Source organism: Populus trichocarpa, chromosome 10, assembly GCF_000002775.5.
Source record: "Populus trichocarpa isolate Nisqually-1 chromosome 10, P.trichocarpa_v4.1, whole genome shotgun sequence".
Taxonomy (NCBI): domain Eukaryota; kingdom Viridiplantae; phylum Streptophyta; class Magnoliopsida; order Malpighiales; family Salicaceae; genus Populus; species Populus trichocarpa.
In genome coordinates this window covers 18,193,210-18,209,310 of record NC_037294.2, presented here as the reverse complement: position 1 = coordinate 18,209,310, position 16,101 = coordinate 18,193,210, and the positions used below count along the sequence as shown (strand labels likewise).

Here is a 16,101-nt window from a genome sequence, read left to right as displayed (position 1 = left end):
TCCTACTGGCAAGTAATTAGTATGGGCATTTTTGAGAGAGAGAGTGTTCTTTATGCCTCTGGCTATCAACTTTCTTGACTGTCCAATCCAATGAATGTATTTGCCAAACGACAAGCACGTCCGAAAACAAAAAAATCATTAATTAATATGGTGTCAGGAAATTATTGTTTTCCTACACTCAAAAGCACAGTGGATTACAACAATAATTCATAGTGCTTTTCTTTTCTTTTTTTTTTTTGCTAATTTTTTTCTTTTTTTTTCAAGTTATTTTTTTTAAAATTTTTTTTTCAACTTTCCTATTTTTTTTTTCATTTATTTTTTTTTCAAAATTATTTTTGTTGATTTTACTTTTTAAATATTGACTTGGTTAAAATTTTTGCTTTTTAATTTTTTTCTTTAAAATACCGTGGATTGCTGCGATGTTTTTCCACATAGTTTTTATATTTTATTTCTTTATTTTTCAAAATTATATTTGTTGATTTTTTTTAATATTGAGTTGATTGAGAATTTAGTTTTGTAGTGTTTTTTTTCTTTAAAACATTGTTGATTGTTACAGTGTTTCTCCGCATGGTTTTTTTTATGATTTTCTCTGAAGTTATCTTTTTTTATTTTATTTTTTAATATTGAGCTGGTTAAAAATTACAGTTATAATATGTGAGGAAAGCACTGTAACTTTCCTCGAAAATTACTGTTGATTGCTATAGTGTTTTTTCCCACATGGTTTTTTTCTGTTTTTGTTATGTTTTTTCCTGAAATTATCTTTGTCAATTTTATTTTTTAAATATTAAGTTGGTTAAGAATTGCAATTACAAGTAAATACAAGTTTTTCCTCACAAAACACTATAGATTGATACAGTTTTTCCTCACATGGTTTTTTTCTAATTTCTTTTGTGTGTTTTTTTGTGATATTTTTTTCCAAAATTATCTTCGTCGAATTTTTTTAAAAATATTGAGTTGGTTAGAATTTAATTTTGTAATAAAACTTAATCATGTGGGGAAAACATTGTAGCTTTGCTCATAAAACATTGTGGATTGTTACAATGTCTCTCCGCATGGTTTTTTTTGTTATAATTTTTTTCAAATTTATTTTTTTTAATATTGAGTTGTTTGTGAATTACAATTACAAGTCATTACAAATAAGGCTAAATCATGTGGGGGAGCATTGTAGCTTTCATCACAAAACACTGTAAATTGCTATAGTGTTTCCAACATGATTTTTTTTCTTTTTTTGGTGTTTGTTTTGTTATTTTTTTTTTCTAGAATTGTCTCTGTTAATTTTATTTTTTTTAATATTGAGCCGATTAAGAATTTAGCTTTGTAATTTTTTTTTCTTTAAAACACTGTGAATTGTTGCAGTGTTTTTCCATGTGTTTTTTTATGATTTTTTTCAAAATTATCTTTGTCGATTTGTTTTTTAATATTGAGTTGGTTAAGAATTATAATTACAATAAAGCTAAATCATATAAGGAAAGCGTTGTAGTTTTTCTCACGAAACACTGTGAATTGCTACAATATTTCTCTAAATGGTTTTTTATTTTATTTTATCGGAAAAAGCGTTATAGTTTTCTTCACAAAACATTGTCAATTGCTACAACGTTTTTTCTCATGGGTTTTTTTCCTTCCAAAATTATCTTTGCTAGTTTTTTTTTAATATTAAGTTGGTAAAGAATTTAGCTTTGTAATTTATTTTTTTATTAACTGAAAAGCTAAATCATGTGGCGAAAACACTGTATCTTTTCTCACAAAACACTATAGATTGCTATAAACCATTTTGTTCAGTCTCTATGTTTTTGATCACCAACACAACTTTTTTTTTTGTCATGAAATATTTACTCCATCTTATCTTTAATTTTTATTATTTATCTAGTGCTGATTTATAATTATAACACTATCAAATATATTTGTTTTATAAATCCACGGCAGCGGACGTAAATCTCATCTCATGTCTTTATATTTGGGGGCTTAATCGGACACGGTTAACCTCTTCTTTATCCCGTGGGGACGGTTGATTAATAGAAAACAACCTTACCCACTAAGTGACAGCGCGAAAGAAGATCAGCGGTTGATTTTAGATAATTAATACAGCACAACCTTACCCCCTAATTGACAGTGATAGAAGATCCTGTCCGTATTGATGAGAACTTATCGGCAAATCGAAGGGCCAGTTGTCATGCAGCGAAAAAGACCACCGCCCAAACAACAGCGGCTAGGCTTTCCATCCTTTTCAGCGGCTGAAGAGAAAAATCGAGAATACTGGAGAATCATATCATGGTCCAGGTATACAGGACCACCAAGAACTTGAATCATCAGACCATGAGTACAGCGGCTGGTGGTCCATTACCATTTCCCTAGTCACTTCTTTTTCATTTTTCGCTGTGGTAGCCATTGCAGAACAAGGTACAATAAAATTAAGAGTGAAGGGGGACAACCATATATTTTTAACTACCTTCAAGCTTTTGAAACGATGGCTAAACTCATGTTCAATCCTGGACAACAAAGCATCTTTGCTAACCAACCACACCCCAAAAATCCCTTAGCAAAAACTAGAATGATTAACACAAAAAGATAGGCACAGAACGCCCTCCTAAATGGTACTTCAAGCAAGGTAGAAAACAAGATGGCTTCATGATTATGCAACTACTTCTTCCCCATGGAGGAGCATCTGGTCGAAGTGCCACACTCCTGATAATTTCAAAGAAAGAACAACAGTTTAGAGGATGAGCAAATGCGCAGTGCAAATTCATAAATAAATAAAGGTAAGGGAGAACTTTGCACAAGATAGAGATCTTTACCATGTCCTTTACCCACTCTTCGCAGCTGAGCAACATATTCTGAGATCTTTTTGATAGCATCCACCTACAACGTAAGCAATTTGAAAGGTCAAAATCAAAATTCAGCTGACCTGCCATAACTGTGAAAAATAAATGCTGGTGGAAGTAGACCAACATGAAAACTGTACGTACCTGCTCAGCTAAAAACTCACTTTCAACGAAATCTGTCAACTGCACGTCTTTGTTCTTCTCGGCCACCTGTTGAACAAAACTTAATTCAATTTCTACGTACTTGGCAAACAAAACTAGAAAGACCTGAAAGATTTTGTTATCTAAAAGGCAATGCAACTTGCAGCATGGCCCCATTTCGTCAGTCACTGCTGAGTGCAAACTGAAATTTACCATGCAATGAAGTACATTAAATCCTAAATTGAGGGATAGAAATGTCTTACACTATGCAAGTTCAGGAGCTTTTCATTCGTTAGTTTTTCCAAAGACAAGGCAAGCTCCATTGCTGAATCAAGAAAAACAACCACAATCAGGTCAATTAAAGATAAAACAAAGTACATCATAACTTAACAAAGCAGACACCAATGCAATGCAGCACGAAGTATTGTCATTTGCTTGTAAGTTCTTGTAAACTATGGATGCATACAAATTCTTTCAAGTTCAACACACATCACAAGCATAAGAACACAATGAAGATTTGTATTTGAGAAGCCGCTTGTGAAGTTTAACTTGTGATTATTAACGGAAGCCCATGTAGTTTCAACACTGAATATTTCCATTCACCTCGAATTCACAAAGTATACCCTGTGCCACGACAGCTACGTATAAAAAAAAAAAGAAAAAAGGAGAAGGATAACCATGCCCTGATTGAGAAACTCAGAATACACCTGGTAAAATCAATCACATTCCAATACCTCCACAGCATGAATTTGCATGATCAGTTCAGTATATAAGGACACGGTCAATCAACTAATTTCTCCCCTGAATTTATGTCAGGATTAAAGCAGAGAAAAACATTAAAAAGCACCGGCCGAGGACATTTTTCACATCACACAACAGCTTCAATAAATAAATACAAAAAACTTCATTTTGCTAAACTCCTCATTGTCAACATATAAACGCCCATCAAAACTCACCATACAGTGCATCTCCCTTCTCCGCATGATCAAACTCAGAGAGGGGCATCAAAATAGACTGCAGCTTCACTTTTCCACCCCGTTTATTCTATGAGATTAAACAACAATGACCGAGGATTCAATTACATTATGAACATAATAAAGAACTCCCAGCGCTAAATTGAAAAGGAAAAAAACAATAAATAACTATATCAAATTATGAATTTAATCACCTGGTATTCCATCAATTTCTCAGCATGCTCTCTTTCTTCGATACTAGATTCCTTGAAAAACCTATTAGAAAAAAAAAATGTTATGAATCAGCTTTAACAACATATAACAAAAGAGAGAGCTAAAAACATAAAACAAAAGAGAGAGCTTATAAAAAACAGAGAATTTCCACGGGAATTTACTTGGCAAGGCCCTTGAGTGCCACATTATCTCTATCGAAGTAGGCAAACATCGCATGGTACACATATGAGACATTGTACTCCACACTGCCATTCCAAAAACGACATAATTGATGATTAGAAAACAGATTACTAAAGCGATATACTTCACCAAAAAAACTCAAACGAAACATAGATGAACCCAAAGAACCACGAAACATAGATCTAAATATGGAAAACACCAACGCAAGATCAGAATTAAACATCATATAAAAAGAACATGTCACAAGAAAAGTAAATATAGAATCTTTAATCCAGTTCCAGTATAAAGAAATCATTTTCTATATCAATTAAAGCAAATCAATCATTTCTTGACGATAAAAGAATGGTCACTCAACAAGAAGCTTGAAAAAATGAAATCTCACTTGATCTGTTCATTGATGGCGGCTTCGCTCTCATCGGTAAATTTCTGCCTGGCAAGAGAAACTTGTGGCACATTAGGCACGAGATTCAGTTCTTTCTTAACCTCCTCAAAAGGCTCAAAGACGACACCAGTTAAAGGTCTATTATTAGCCCCCTTTGAGGCACAAACAACGAATCCAGACCCAGTTTTTGAGCGAAGAAATGAAGGGGAAACAGAAAGATTTTTGTTAGACAGAGAAGAAACAGATGGAAACAGGGAACCCAGATTATCCCCTGTCGCGTTCAATAGAGAAAAGGCTGGTGCTGCCTTAAGTAACATGATTTTTTTTTTTACTGAACAAAGATGAAATAACGGGTATTGAAATTTCTAATGAAGAGGAAGAAGAATTAAAAAGAGAGATTGGTGTGGCGTGTGTTTGTGTGTGGTGAGGGAGAGAGCATATAATGTAGAGGAGGAGAGGTATTGACCTTTGGATTGTGGGACAGGTGGACGGTGAAGATAGGAAGGCGGAGTGGAGCGCGTGTCAGGCTTGTGGCACGAACTGGAAAGGAGTATGGTAGTCACATGTGAGTTCATTTAAAAGGAGAATCTGGAATATATCGTCCCAAAAAATAAAGGTGTAAACTTTTAGTTGTCAAAAAAGTTAAGAGTGGATGAATTCACTCAGGGAATATTCTCGTTCCCAATGTTGGGTTTCGTCAAGAGCGTTACTGTGCTCTGTATAGCTACCATTTACGAGTTGCCTCGCATGGAGCTTGGTAGATGAAGACTTGAAGTACTAGAGTGAATTTCAGTTTATAATTGTTAGGTCTTTTGTATTGAAGGAAGGAAAGAGAGAGTGGGGGTAAATATATCAACTGGGGGGAGGTCGACGTGCATTAGCATTTAGGAGATGTTTGAAAATATAACTGTAATTATGTTTTAAAATATTTTTTATTTAGAAATATATTAAAATAATATATTTTTTTATTTTTTAAAAATTATTTTTGAAATCAACAAATCTAAACAACCTAAAAACACTTAAAAATTATTAATTTTAAGTAAATAAATAATTTTAAAATTTTTAGGAACACGGTTCACGGTTTAAACAGTGTGAAAATACAGTAATTTTTAAAGTGTTTTTCACTCAGAAATATATTAAAATAATATATTTTTTATTTTTAAAAAATTATTTTTGATATCACCACATCAAAACAATTTAAAAACACTAAAAAATATTAATTTAAAGTAAAAAAATAATTTAAATTTTTTTAGAAATATGAATTTAACCGTGTTCCTAAACAGTGTAGATAGTATAAAAATACGTTAATTTTTAAAATTTTAATTTATTTTTAAACCTAAACATGCTTTTAATCACTCGCTGAAATTGGAGGTTTCATTTCTAGAATTGCGGCAAGGTTTTTTATTTTTTTTGGTTGGAAATAAATCGGTTGCTAGAAGCCAAATGTGAGAAGGGACAAAAAACCGAACAAATTTATTATCAAGAAAAAAAAAAAAACCCCTCCCATCGAGGGCCCAAATTCTAGAAATAAAATCTTCAATTGATTAAATGCTAATATTCTAATAATAAAATCTTCTATTGATTAAATGGTAGTATAACCCCTGCAATTAGTGTCCAACCAATATCTAATCAGTACACCAATTTTTTTCTCTTCATGCAAAAGACCTAGCTGTTATGATCTCAAGTCCCTCCTCACAATTGACACTTCTCGTACTTAAAAATTGTTTTTCAACATGTTTGAAATGATGTTTTTTAAAGATTTAATTTTTTTTATTTAAAATTAGTTTTTTATAAATTTTTTTTATTTTAATATATTGATATTAAAAATATTTTTTAAAATAAATAAATAATATGTATTACTTTAATATATTTTCAAATAAAATCATTAACACATTTCATGTCTCGTAAAGCTAAACGTGAGGAAAGCACAGGTTACCTAAACAAGACAGTCACGATATCTTCCCTCGACTCATTCCCTCTTCTCCACCCTTTTTTTAGGGGATAGACTCTTGTCTACTTGTAGCAATTAGAACTTCGATAACGAGTTTTGCTTATGGGATCAGGGCAAGATCCTTTTCTTCTTGTCTTGATAATAAGATTTTTATTTAAAAAATAAAATAAAATTGAGCTGTGTTAAGTCAGTGTGTTTATATTGCGGTAACTATTGTGGTTGTGGTTTGAAAAAAAATATTTTATAAAAAGTACCTTTGATTGAGGTTGATTTGGTATTTATGTATATTTGGTTAAAACTGTAGTTGAAATTGAGGTTGAACAAAAGGTAATTTAATGTGTTTGGTTGATAATACTTTTGAAATTGAGGTTATAAAATAATTTTAAAAAATAATTTTTAATTTAAATAATACTTTATATAAAATATTTTTTATTGTTTCATTAAACTATCTACAATTTCATCACGTATGAAATACATCCGACAAGGACTACGATTTTTTTGGTTTCTTAAGCTCGCAACAACATCAGCTAAAATATAATCAGGAACAAAATTGGGATTGCGATCAAATTCTGCAAATGCTACGTCATCAAACGATCTTTGTCTAATTTATGTAGTGTCATTGAATAATATTAGACACTAGTTTTTTGAATAAAACACAATTAAAAAAATATAAAATATTTTTTATTTTACTGGATCGGACCCGTTTCAATACATTTTAAGTTTTGGACCGGAACCGGTCCGGCTGGAACAGTGGAGCCAACTACACTATTCATGCTAATTAATTAGCATAATGTGCACAAGAAGCAGCAGAGAGGCAGGAATGCGACGAGAGAAGCATGTAATTTCTGCTTCAACAAAACAGCGTTTTCAACGCAGATAATGTTAGGATCCACGCATAAAAATCACGATTGATTTCATAACCAAATACTATGTTGCAACTGTTATATAATAAACACAGCCGCGGATGCTTAGCCAAACATGCTCGTCAAGGGAGAAAATCATTTTCTTCACTGCTAGACTCATCTCTTTTTTTTTTCTAAAAGAAAAGAAAAACTGTTTTGTTCCGTGAAAAGAACAAGTTGATATCAGCAAATGGGAGAGATCTCATTTAGAATGCTGAATGATTTTGCCTTGATAATTGATAACGTTTATGCTATTGACTGTGAAAATTAAAACTTCCCGAAATTATCATGTCCTTTTACATGCTGGCCTTCTTCAAGCACGTGTAAGTAGATCGTCAACAACTACCTTCATATGATTTGATTGGGAGATAAAATCCGCATATGATTCTACCTCCGAGAATGAGTTATTTCAGAAGGTGATATATTCAAGTGGATAATTGGCATGTCAAGCAGATAAAATTATTGCTGTAAGGAAAGATATTGATATTTTTTTATTATTATTATCGTGGATGTTCAGACTATTTTATATGTATTTTAATTAATTCTATAAATTTTAAAATTAATAATTATGTAAGCCTCTAATAACTATTATATTAGCAATTGCATGGTTAAAACTTTAGATCACATAACTAGCATCCTTGGTCGAAGATATTGCTACTCTTCTTCTTCAGAAGAGAGTGAAAAACTTTACACAGTTTCTTAAACGTCTACCGAGCATGATTCCGTGGAAGAAACTTGCCTCCTTTTACCCAGGTGATAAGGATGAGCTGGGGAAAATAACGTCAACTTTGGGATTGATTAAAGGAGGATTGCAGTGGGACCACTTTTATGGATTCTTTATGGCGCTGTCACTCTCATTCAAGACAAAAATCTTTCTAGGCTTTGATCGTGCGTGTGTGGAGGATCTCCCTAGTCATCATAAAATATGCTTGGCTTTTGGAAGGTAGCACCCATTAACTGTGTCGGAAGAGAATCCACTTGCTTAAATTAAATGTTTCTATCATGCTAAGTATTTAAAAATCCGCAATGGATCGATCTGAAATCTTTTTTTATTTTTTTATTTTATTTTTATTTATCCGGACTGATGATGATTTAGATAATTATAAAACAACTAGTAGTTCATCGCCTTTTTATCACAGTATGGCGATTTGTTGAATGGATCATTTTTTTCATCAAGATAAAGGTCGAGTAAATATTAAATCATTTTATCACAATAAAAAGGTTATTTTTTACAACGGTAATTATTTTTTTGCGAGGTTCGTATGAGATGTACAAAAATAACCATTAATTATTAGGAGAAAAATGACCTCAAGCAAATAATATATAATTAACATGAAAAAGAAAAGAAAAGAAAATCTATAAAATCCTTTTTATCTTGACTTTTTTTTAACCTTAACGTGTGATTAATTAGTTGTGTGATTTTAAGCCGGTGTTATATTAACCTTGTTTCAGCGTCGACATTGTTATAGAGTTTTTTAAAATCATGTATAGTAAGCTGATCAATGATCAATCGTCAAATATTTATTTCCGTAAGAAGAAATAATTAATTATTATTTTTGAAATAAAGTTGCGATAAGAATAACATTTTTAGAATATAAAGAAGTCAAATCATATGAAATAATCATTATTTTTTTAAGTTGCGTGGAAAAAATCAATAATTATTAGAAATATCTTGATATACGAAAATAAACAATAAAAGAAAAAACTGTAAAAAATATAAAAAAATGGATGCGTGGGCCTGGTGACATCAGGCCCACTCACCTAGGATGGAAGCAGGTGGTTTGGAATTTTTTTTTTAAAATACATTGATGACGCCGTCGTTGCAACTTCCAACTCTATGATAATTTTGCCGTCAGAAAATCAATGGGATCAATTTCAACGCTATTTTCACTTGAAATATCACAGCACCCTCTTCTCTCTCTCGCCTTGTATCCCTTTACATAGGGGATATTGTTGCAACATAGATAAAGTTTGTGGACTTTTATGCACGACCTAGATTTTCAAGGACTAGAGTGCATAAAATATCTAAAATTTCCAAAAAATCATATTTTTTTTGTGAAAACGGCATCATTTAAAAAAAAAGCCGCAAAAGCACTATTTTTTAAGGTGTTTCATTGTAGAGCAAGCATAGTGAAATGCTTGGTTTTTCACTACAGCTAGGCATGTTTTTTTTTTTTTTGGTTAATAAAAGTAGTTACTTCAAGTTATTATAAGAAAACGCCATAGGGGCATAATCACTTTATTTTTACTCAGAATTCAAGCTGGGCAAGGTTTAACAAACCAATAGAGAGAGTAGAAGAGACATGACCACTACCCAATTCCTGACAACTAATACGGGCTTCGGTCAAACGAACTGCTGTCTGCTGGAACTAATACCGAGCTAGTTTTAGGATTTATTTTGTTTGCCTGGTCCGAGAAATGGAGCCTCGAAGAGATCGAGACCAATAGCCTGCAGCCGTTAGAAGGGAAGTTAACTTGAATGGTGAATCCAGGCCCAAGCTCGAAAGGCTTGGAATGGGTCACGACTGGTTACTGGTTAGGATACCAATTGCTAAACAATCTTGCAACTCCACCATGGAATTACGTTAAGAGCAAAAGCCCGAAACTAGAGCTGAGATTTTCGAGCTTTGCAAGTCGACATCCTTTAAAAGAATTTTTTAATTTTTTAAAGGATTACTTAGCGATAGAGAAGAGATTAACTCGGTTATTTATCACAAAACTTATCAATCAATAAATTTCTCGTCAAATAATTGTGAACTAAGAGATATCAAGTTCTAGTCCTCCCTTTTAAAATATTCGAGCTTGAAGATATCTTGTTATAAAAAGAGACCAAAGCAGTCCTGTTAGTGCCCAATCCAGTCTGTCATAGTAATATTACTCACGTGCTTAACTATTAATTGTGGTTTGTATGGCCTCGATGTATGTAAAAAAACATACATGTAAGCAAAAATAATAATTGTTTTTTTTAAATACATTAAAATAATATTTTTTAAGATTTTTTTTAATATATAAAAACCATAAAAAACAGTTAACAGAAATCAATTTAATAATTTTCAGACAAAAAATAATTTAAATAACATTTAAAAAATATATATTTAACCACAAAAACAAAACACTCCAACCCCGGCAAATATATTCTAGACCTGTGTACTATGAGCAGCACCCACTGCATTGTGGAAGAGTATTTAAAGCCCATTTAAAAAAAGAGTCTAAGATATTAAAGACGGTGTATCACACCACAGTCTCTAATCTCATGGGACAATAAAATTAGCCTTTATTGTGTCTGGCCATCTTTAATTATAATTAAAATTTCAACGTATCAGCTCAAACATCGTGAATCCAACAATTCACCAGTAATACGCGCTGTCTTTTAATAAAAAATAATTCCATGTTTTAGCTAGCTAAATTAACTATGAAACTCATCGTACTGATTTTTATTTTTCTTTAATAGATAAATTTAATTTTATAAATAAATCAGTATAATAATTCCTTTGTAGACATAAAAATTCTATTCCACGTAAATTTATCTCCCTCTACAATATATTGATTATTTAAAAAAATAATAATTAAAAATCAACTCAAAATAACCCAGTTAAAATCCAATAACCTTATCAAAACCTGTGATCCAGGTGTCAAGTCGGTCTAGTCTCTCGCGGAGTTACAGGGCGCTACCGCGCTACTATGCAGTCTCCAGTCCCTAGCTCAGCACAAAATTTTCTCGGCCTCACAGGCAACAGGCCACCTCTTTCTTACCCATAAAAAATAATCTTCTCTTCATAGCACTACGAGGCCCGTTTTTCTGGGTCTTTTGCAATGAATATATGTGCTCCGAACCAGCGTTGCCGACGTGTCCTCAACTGAATTCTTACCATCCTTCTGCGATGGAAGATTAACGTTAGCAACCTGTTACTGAAAAAACTAAACAAAAAAAGTTAAACTTTCTAAATCATACATTGTTAATTGGCTGATCTTACCATCCTTTTTACACGTAACGCATGTAAAACATAAGTTTTTAATATAAGAGCGTTCTTATATATAAAAAAAAATCATGAAATTTTTTGTATATATTAAATAAATTATATAAATTTTCCACACAAACTAATCCGGTGATTGATTTCTTTATTCTCAATCAATTATTTAATAATTGCAACACGCATAATCCATCATTCATCGTATATTTTGTAGAGTCTGACTGTGGTTTGTTTTTAAGCATAACACTTCTCCCAATACAATAAGATATCTAGAAAGTGTAACCCTAAAATACAAGCTTTAAAAAGATTTGTTGTCCGTGTGCTCTCATGACATATATTAATTAAGAGCCAATGATCTTATTTTTTACCATTTAATTATATATCCCTGAATTAAACTTTCGGCTAAGGTCAGTTAGTTGATTTCCTAGTTCTAAATAGGAGCATCTAGCTCTAAATCTGAGCTTCTAGCAAGTCTTATATAGCTCCTATATCATGCGCCGATAATTATAGATAAATATTGGTACTGTAAATGTAAACGATTTTATATTTCTTGAAAAATTAATTTCAATGCTCACAGCAGCATCTGCACAATTTAGAAAATTAATTTTAAAAGAAAAAGTACACCGTTGATATGTTGGCACGCGACCTAAGCCTAAGGTAATACAAGAGGTTTTCTTACACAATATATATACTTGCCAAGAGACAAAATTAAGTTATCTTACAATGACACATCAACCGGCTAGCATTGAGATTATCAATGTTTTTCTTAGGAAGAGATTACCAATGTTAATTAAAAAAACAATGAACATTTAATTACAAGATCATGATACAAAACCATGCATCTCGAGAATGAATCTTTCATTAGCACGACGCTAGCTCATTTAATGCTTGCATTGGAGGTCTCATGTTTTTTCCTTTCAAGATGGTGAAGATGTCTGTTTTTCCTCGTAATTTATTTGTCTCAAACTTTTAAAAACCAGAGAAATCCAAACAAGGTTATTACTCCCACATTACCATGGTCTCACTCTCATCTATTTCCCCTAGTGCATAGGGTGCATCAAAAGAATATGTAAATAGAGGCTCTTTATCTGGGCACTCAGTTTCGCTGTTTTTGGGCAATTCCCAGTTACAGGCTTGAGAATTTGACCGAGTTTAAAATAGGACTCCTAGTATGGTACTTAAAAAAGAGGATAGATCTAGCACCAAATTATCAGGTGAAATAGTTAGGTTACATTGCCCCTTGACAGAGTGCTACCATCTTTTATGTGTGTGTGTGTGTTATGCAAAGCTAGCTCGTACGTAGATATTTTCCATAGCATATTGGTGAGTACTGTGTTCTATTTTGCGAAATCAGTCTGAGACCCAAAGGTGAAGGAGACCTTGTTTTGCCTTTGTCATTAGGGTGCCCACTGTTATAATTATACTTCTGATCAATTGGGAGTCGATTTCTTGTCTGTATTTTATGAAGACTTTATTAAATTATGTAGAAGAGACCAACTTACAATGAAAGAAGCGCTGTTTTATTTTGGAAGACAAGAAAAGAAGCTTGGAATCATGTGAGGGACAATAAATGCAAGAGTTGGGTAATAGGAGGACTTAGGGTTCCACAACACCAATACAAGTTTCAATATTAATCTCCCTCGAACTGGGTCTCATCACAGTTTTAAGAAAACTAGTATGGAATCATGTCAGGTCTCATTAAATTCTTGGGTGTGTGTGTGTATGGGGGGGTGTTTTCTTTGATTTCATTAATTATCATGCATCCTTATTAAAATATAGATATGAATTCTGCCTAGGTCAGAAAGTTTAATCATATCCAGCTAATCAGCTTGGGTGCTTTATAGTTTATATACCTGTGAGCAGTCCACAGCTCAGGCTCAATGCTATAAAAATTGCTAGATAGTATCATGGCCAGCGTAATTAACTAAAGCTAAACAATAAAGTGAAAACCGTGTTTATTGAAATAATATTTTCATGTTTTGTTTTTTCTATATAAAAAAAAATTTAAAACTGGTTATTAAAAGTATTAAATTTTTTTTCCAAGATCTATCAATTATTAACAAATTGATTGAGAATAAATAAATTTTTTATCATTTTAAAAGCAAGCTAAAATGACCAAAATATAATTAAAAGCAAAAATATTAAAATCGTTATTAGGTTAGCTGAGGGACAATTTGATAATATTTGATCAAATATAAAATATAATTAAAAACAAAAAATATAGTAAAATGATCAAAATACCTTTAAAAGCAAAAATAAAAATAAAAATGATGTTAAAGGGTTTTTTCATCTTTTCATAATGGTTTTTTTTATTATTATCATGTCAGATCATGGGCAATTTGATCTTTGATTGAATATAAAAAATAAAAGAAACATAAAGCTAGATGTGTGTGGGAGGCACCAACACCTCATGACGGCCAAAATCCCCATTCCATTGTGTCATTAAAAGTATAACCGTGTCCTCTTCTATCTAGGATGACACATGGTCTTTTGGAGCGTAATTTGTCGTTGATGATGCTTTTCTCTTTCTTCCCCTTAACATTCGTGCTAGCCATGCAAAATTTCATACTTCTCTAATTAATGAAGATTTCCACCTTGATCCATATTCCTTCGATTTCTAATTTTTGTTTTTGATCATTTTGTAAAACTTGGATTTGTTTTCAATTTCATCATTAATTTCAAAATGGATATGTGCTTTTTTCCGATTTAATTTGTATTTTTTTGATTATTTTTTTGGGTCTTTTGTTAAATTGACTTTTCTTTTCAATTTCACATTTCAATTAAAATTTTATTTGAATTTCTTATTTGAATTTCGATCCTCATCCTTTTTATTTTTTTAGGTCCTTTTATTAAGTTGATATTTCTTTTCAATTTCACCTTTCAATAAAAAATAAATTTATTTTGTGTTTAAATTTTGATCCTCATCATTTTAATTTCTATTTTTTCTTAATTCATTTGTATAATTGAAATTCTTTTTTCAATTTCATACTTCAATATTTGATTAATTGGAATTGTATTTCATGGTTTTTACAGATAGGATGCTTTCGATCTAATAAATCGGGTCACGAATTTGAAAAGTTAACGTAGATTCTCTTTTATTGTTTTTTAAAAATGAGGTTTGTGAATTTTTATATTTTCTTTTCCATTGAATTATTCAAATTTCATAACATGAGTAGTGGGTTTAGTGGGATTACCTGGGTTGGCTTGGCTCTGATTACCAAGGTTCCAGTCACGCTAACTTGGGTCAACTTTTTTAGGTTTTTTTTTTCACCCAATTTTACTATTTTGTATTTAATAAGATGAGAATTGAACTATATCATTATCCCCTTTTAGAATTTTTTTTTCCAGGTTATCACAATCATCTTTTATTTTTTAATTTAATCTATTAATTTGTTATCGTAGCTTATTTTATTATTATTTAATTAAAATAAAATTAATTCATTCGATTCTATTTTGTCTATAACCTTTTATTTTTTTTATTTAAATGCAATTGTAACATATCTAAGCATTATTTTTTTATGAAAAAAAATTGGACCTAACAGGGTCCACAGCTGGTAACAGACTAATTATCATCACCTGGATGGCTGAATTATGTGACCGTACAATTTTTTCCATGTGGGGAGAACTCGGCTAGCTAAGCAGCACACCTTAACATTACAGTTAACATTGGGCAGCACATGCATAAATCAACTTTCCTGTGACTGTACAGGGAGAGTGAATTTAACGGCTAGTATGGCTATTTATGTCAAACTAAAGCATGAGTCCGTCCAAACAAACATTCTGCAGAGCTTCCTCTCCTCTCTCGTGTTCTTGGCTAGGGTTTCACATATCAAGACAAGTATAAGATTGGAGATGAGCAAAATCTGCTTCTATACATGTTAATTAGAACATGTTTCTTGCAAAAGACACAATCTTTATTGAATTGCCCAGATGGGTTCACATTTATAGCACTATCCGTGTGGGAGGAAGAGTCGATTATGATTAATGGACAACGTGGAAACCTTAAACCGTGCATACCACAATTTCGACGTTGTCGGCGATCATCTGGAACCGTTGGTTCCATAGCATTTTCCTCGTGTAATAGACATATAGGCACACTTGTAATGACTACCCAGAACGGATTCCCGTGAACGTAGAGTTTTAGTTGGATCGACACGTACATGGTTGAGGATTTTGTTTCATGTGTAGCTAGGGTTGTTTGTCGTTTGTTGTGATATGAGCGATTTTCGTTTTAGACTGCGGAATCGATCATTGCTGCCTTCTAGTTAGAGAAAAAAGAAAAAAGATAATTCTCCCATTGAAATAAACCAAACACAACATTTCCTAGTCCGGTGATGAAGAAGACTAAAAACGTGAAGTAAGGTACTATTACAACCATTTTTTGGCCGGTGGTCTATCTACACAAGAAGCACAGGGGTAAACATTTGCCACTTAACCAAGATATATGATCATACATACCTAGCTAATTGATTTTTTTTCTTTTAAGAAAAAACTCATTCTAAAAAAATAAGACTGCCTAAATTGATTTACGGTTCATGTCCTAAGAGTTGGGGAGTAGTATCGAGAGG

The 16,101-nt window shown here is 32.0% G+C and overlaps 1 protein-coding gene across 1 annotated transcript; it reads right to left on the bottom strand.

Annotated features, from left to right (window-relative positions):
- Positions 1-2,433: 2,433 nt before the first annotated feature.
- Positions 2,434-5,136, bottom strand: LOC7474413 (ferritin-3, chloroplastic). The gene is made up of 8 exons (XM_002315103.4): positions 4,710-5,136; positions 4,309-4,392; positions 4,129-4,189; positions 3,917-4,004; positions 3,224-3,285; positions 2,964-3,029; positions 2,793-2,856; positions 2,434-2,682 (listed from the first exon to the last, which is right to left on the bottom strand). Exons 1-8 carry the CDS (start codon positions 5,024-5,026, stop codon positions 2,630-2,632), a joined length of 795 nt encoding a protein of 264 aa, XP_002315139.1. The 5' UTR covers positions 5,027-5,136; the 3' UTR covers positions 2,434-2,629.
- Positions 5,137-16,101: the final 10,965 nt, after the last annotated feature.